The sequence below is a fragment of the Octodon degus genome, unplaced genomic scaffold, assembly GCF_000260255.1.
Source record: "Octodon degus isolate 3935 unplaced genomic scaffold, OctDeg1.0 scaffold00072, whole genome shotgun sequence".
In the NCBI taxonomy this organism is placed as follows: Eukaryota; Metazoa; Chordata; class Mammalia; order Rodentia; family Octodontidae; genus Octodon; species Octodon degus.
Genome location: NW_004524648.1, coordinates 3,509,184 through 3,512,587, shown reverse-complemented (window position 1 = coordinate 3,512,587; position 3,404 = coordinate 3,509,184). Strand labels below are relative to the sequence as shown.

At 37.4% G+C, this 3,404-nt stretch overlaps 1 protein-coding gene across 1 annotated transcript in view; it reads right to left on the bottom strand.

The window, feature by feature from the left end:
- Window positions 1-3,404, bottom strand: part of Blmh (bleomycin hydrolase) — a 48,336-nt gene that overhangs the window by 16,524 nt on the left and 28,408 nt on the right. Inside the window, exon 11 of the mRNA XM_004635373.2 lies at window positions 1,725-1,794. Coding sequence (XP_004635430.1) covers window positions 1,725-1,794 — 70 coding nt within the window. The remainder of the gene's footprint in view (window positions 1-1,724; window positions 1,795-3,404) is intronic.

Sequence of the window (3,404 nt, the reverse complement as noted above, 5' to 3'; positions counted from 1 at the left end):
CTACTTACTGGGGCTAGGGATATAGTTCAGCAGTATAAGCACCTGCCTGGCAAGTGCAAGATCCTGAGTTTCATCCTTAGTACCCCTCCAAAAAAAAAAAAAAAAAAAATCTCTACTTCCTTTTTATTTTTTCTTTTTAAAGAAACTGTCTGGCTGATTTTGAGATATAGGCGATTTTGAGGTATCTGGTGAGATTGTACTGAAGTCTGGTTCCAAATGTCTGGGTATTTTACTTCTCTGGTTTCCCTTTTGTCTCAATCTTCTACCTAGTCTACTAAGCTGTAGATAATGTGTTTTTTCTAATAAGAATCCACTGGCTAAAAGTAAGGAATATGGACTCTGGGAAAGAACTGGCTACAAAATACAGAAAACAGGCATATATATGCTCCAATCACATATACCATGGTAGCTGCCATTTTTGACTTGAAACCTTAAAAATCAAAGTGCAAAGCTCCTTTAATAGGCTTTGATCTAGTATTAAAAAAGAATCTTCAAGAGTACTGTCTCAAATTTTTTCAAAAATATACTTTATCAATGGTGATCCCTGGGTGGCTGGATGATTATAGAGATTTTTCTTTTTTTCTTTTTTAAAATTTTATTTTATTTTATTTTATTTTGCAGAACCAGGGATTGAACTCAGGCCCTTACGCTTGCCAGGGAAGCGCTTATTCCACTGAGCCATCTCCCCAGCCCCTAAAATTTTATTTTTTTGATACAGGGTCTCACTATGCAATTCAGGTCCGTAGTGATCCTCCTATCTCAGTCTCCTTACTGCTGGGATTACAGGCATGCACCATCTTGCCTAGTACCAAGACCTACAGGGTGTGCCTAGGAGAGAGGCTTGCTAACTACCACACCGCTGATCCTCCCCTTTGCTCTTTGTTGTTTTCTGCCACCATGAATAGCTGCCCTCTTCTATGCCACTCTGCCTTGGAACCAGCTAATTATGGACTGAAACCTCCACTAACCATGAGCTAAATAAACCTTTCCTTTCCATAATTTTGGGTGTCAGGTATTTGTCCTAGCAATGAGAGAAGAGTAATTATGACAGAATTTGGTACCCGGGGTGGGGTTGTTGTTGTGACTATGCCTGACCATCTGGCCAGACTGTTGGCTAAGCCCATAAGTCAGTATACAGTCACACATCTGGTATGATATGCAGTACCAGGGATTGAACTTGGGACCTTGAACTCACCAAGCAGGTGCTTATGCCACTAAGCTATATCCCTGGCTCTTTACCCGGTATTATAGAATTCTAAATGGTAATCAAAGTGTTCCCTTCCTTAGGCTTCACAATGTCTAAGAAATGCTAAGAATTTCTTGATAATCACACACTCCTACTCAGAAGGGTTTTTTTGTTTTTTTTTTTGGAGCACTAGTAGAGTAGATGAAAATGTCCCAAATGCCCAGATAGCAAGCATGTTGGCAAAGGGTATTCAACCTTCTTGAATTCAACCAAGAAGTTCTGTTACAGAATGGCTTAGTAGAGTCAGCCTTGGAACAAATGGAAACACGTAGTGGTCCTGAGTCAACGCGATGCTCATGCATGCTATACTGGTCACAGGAATCCTTGGGCAAACCCAATCTTTATACTTTTTTGTAGAACAGTTTTGCCACAGGACCAATTATTAAAAAACCTTTACAGTAGACCAGCTTTCTACCCAAAAAGACAGAATACAACAGATTTGAGTTACCTGAAATTAATATTTTAACTTTAAGCTCACCTTTGTGTCCATGGTCTTCACCCCATGAATTCTCTACTCTCCATTTTAGAAATGTACCCTCCTGATCATCCTGGAAAAAATAAAAGGATGATAGGTAACAAAACAAATAGATCCCCTTGCTGGGGCATTATGCAATTTTACTGTGCTGTAGCCACTTAAAACAAATAGTCTGCTGTAAACAGCCATGATGTACATGATCAGGGACAATGTATTTTCTAATATTACTAAAAGGATACATACTCCAATAATAAGTGGGGTAAATAAAACTAACAAAATAGTAAATACTACCTTTCCTTTACATTCTATCCTACATAGAAAATAAACTGGTGAAAATGCTACTTGGCTAAGGAAAATAAAACATATTATTAAAAGTAGTGAACATCATTTGAAGCCAGCGATTCTTGCTCTTAATCAGTTAGAACTCTTTGAAAGGCATCCCACTGCATTTATTATAGGAATGATTTTAAGTCCTGGCCAAGAGTTTTTGAAAGATAAAACAACACAAACTAAACATATTCTCATCACAATGCATGATTTTCTACTTAGGGAAATCAAATAATGATGTTCTCCAAATACGTTTTTTACCAAGTCAGTTACACAAATATTGAATTTAAGACAACAGAGATTGAATGGCAAAGCCAAAATAAAGAGATAATTTTCATAAACAAAACCCAGGCACTTTTGCTTTCCACCTTCATTAATAAAATAACCTCTATCATCATCTTTTTAAAGGGACAATGATACAACAATAACCTTCCTTTCTGGTATTTATTATAATGACAAAGAGAGGACAAAAGTAGAGCTCCATTTGAGAAAATACTTCTCTGTCATGTTTACCCAGGACATTTGATGATGTCAAAACAATTTAAATCTCTGTAGCATGAGAGAGCACTGACACTTGTACTTCTCCTAATGATTTCATCTGTCAGCTCCTGCTTGCTATTACTGATGATAAGTCTTTCCTGCATGAGATTTGGTTCCCTGTGGGTTTGCTGACCTGAACATTCTAATTCTACTCTTAGCATTTTTCTTAGAATTCAGTAATTTTCAGTCTCAGATTTAGCCAACAAACCCATGAGTTTCAAGTACTCTTACCTGTACTAGCAACATTAAATTATTATACCTTAAGGCCAACATATTAAATATCTGCTTTAGTTCTATTTTAGTCACTGTAATCCACCTTTACTTTTAAATATCATGACTAGAATTTATACCACCTAAAGTCATTTACTTGTTAATGCATGTTTGAAATGCTTATTATTACTTTGCCAATTAATTACTGCATAACCTGAATTAAGTTGTTTTTTGGACCATCTATAAATATAGAATGATAAAAGCTGGACCTTCCTCCCAGGGATGCCATGGGAACAGCATTAGGAATGAATACTGCAGAAATATAGTAACCAGAATGCATTTAGCTCTGTATTTTTTTTTTTTTTTTTAATGTATTTGGTACAGGGTCTAGGCAGCCCAGACTCATAGTAATCCTCCTGTTTTCAGCCTCCCTGCTGGGATTACAGGCATGCACCACCACTCCCAGACTCCGTGGCTGGCTCAGCAAGCCTAAGGGCAGGGCCAGTATGACATGTGGTGCTGGGGATTGAACCCAGGTCCCTACACTTGCCTAAGCAGGTACTTATCACCAGCCCTTCTGTATTATTATTATTATTATTATTATTA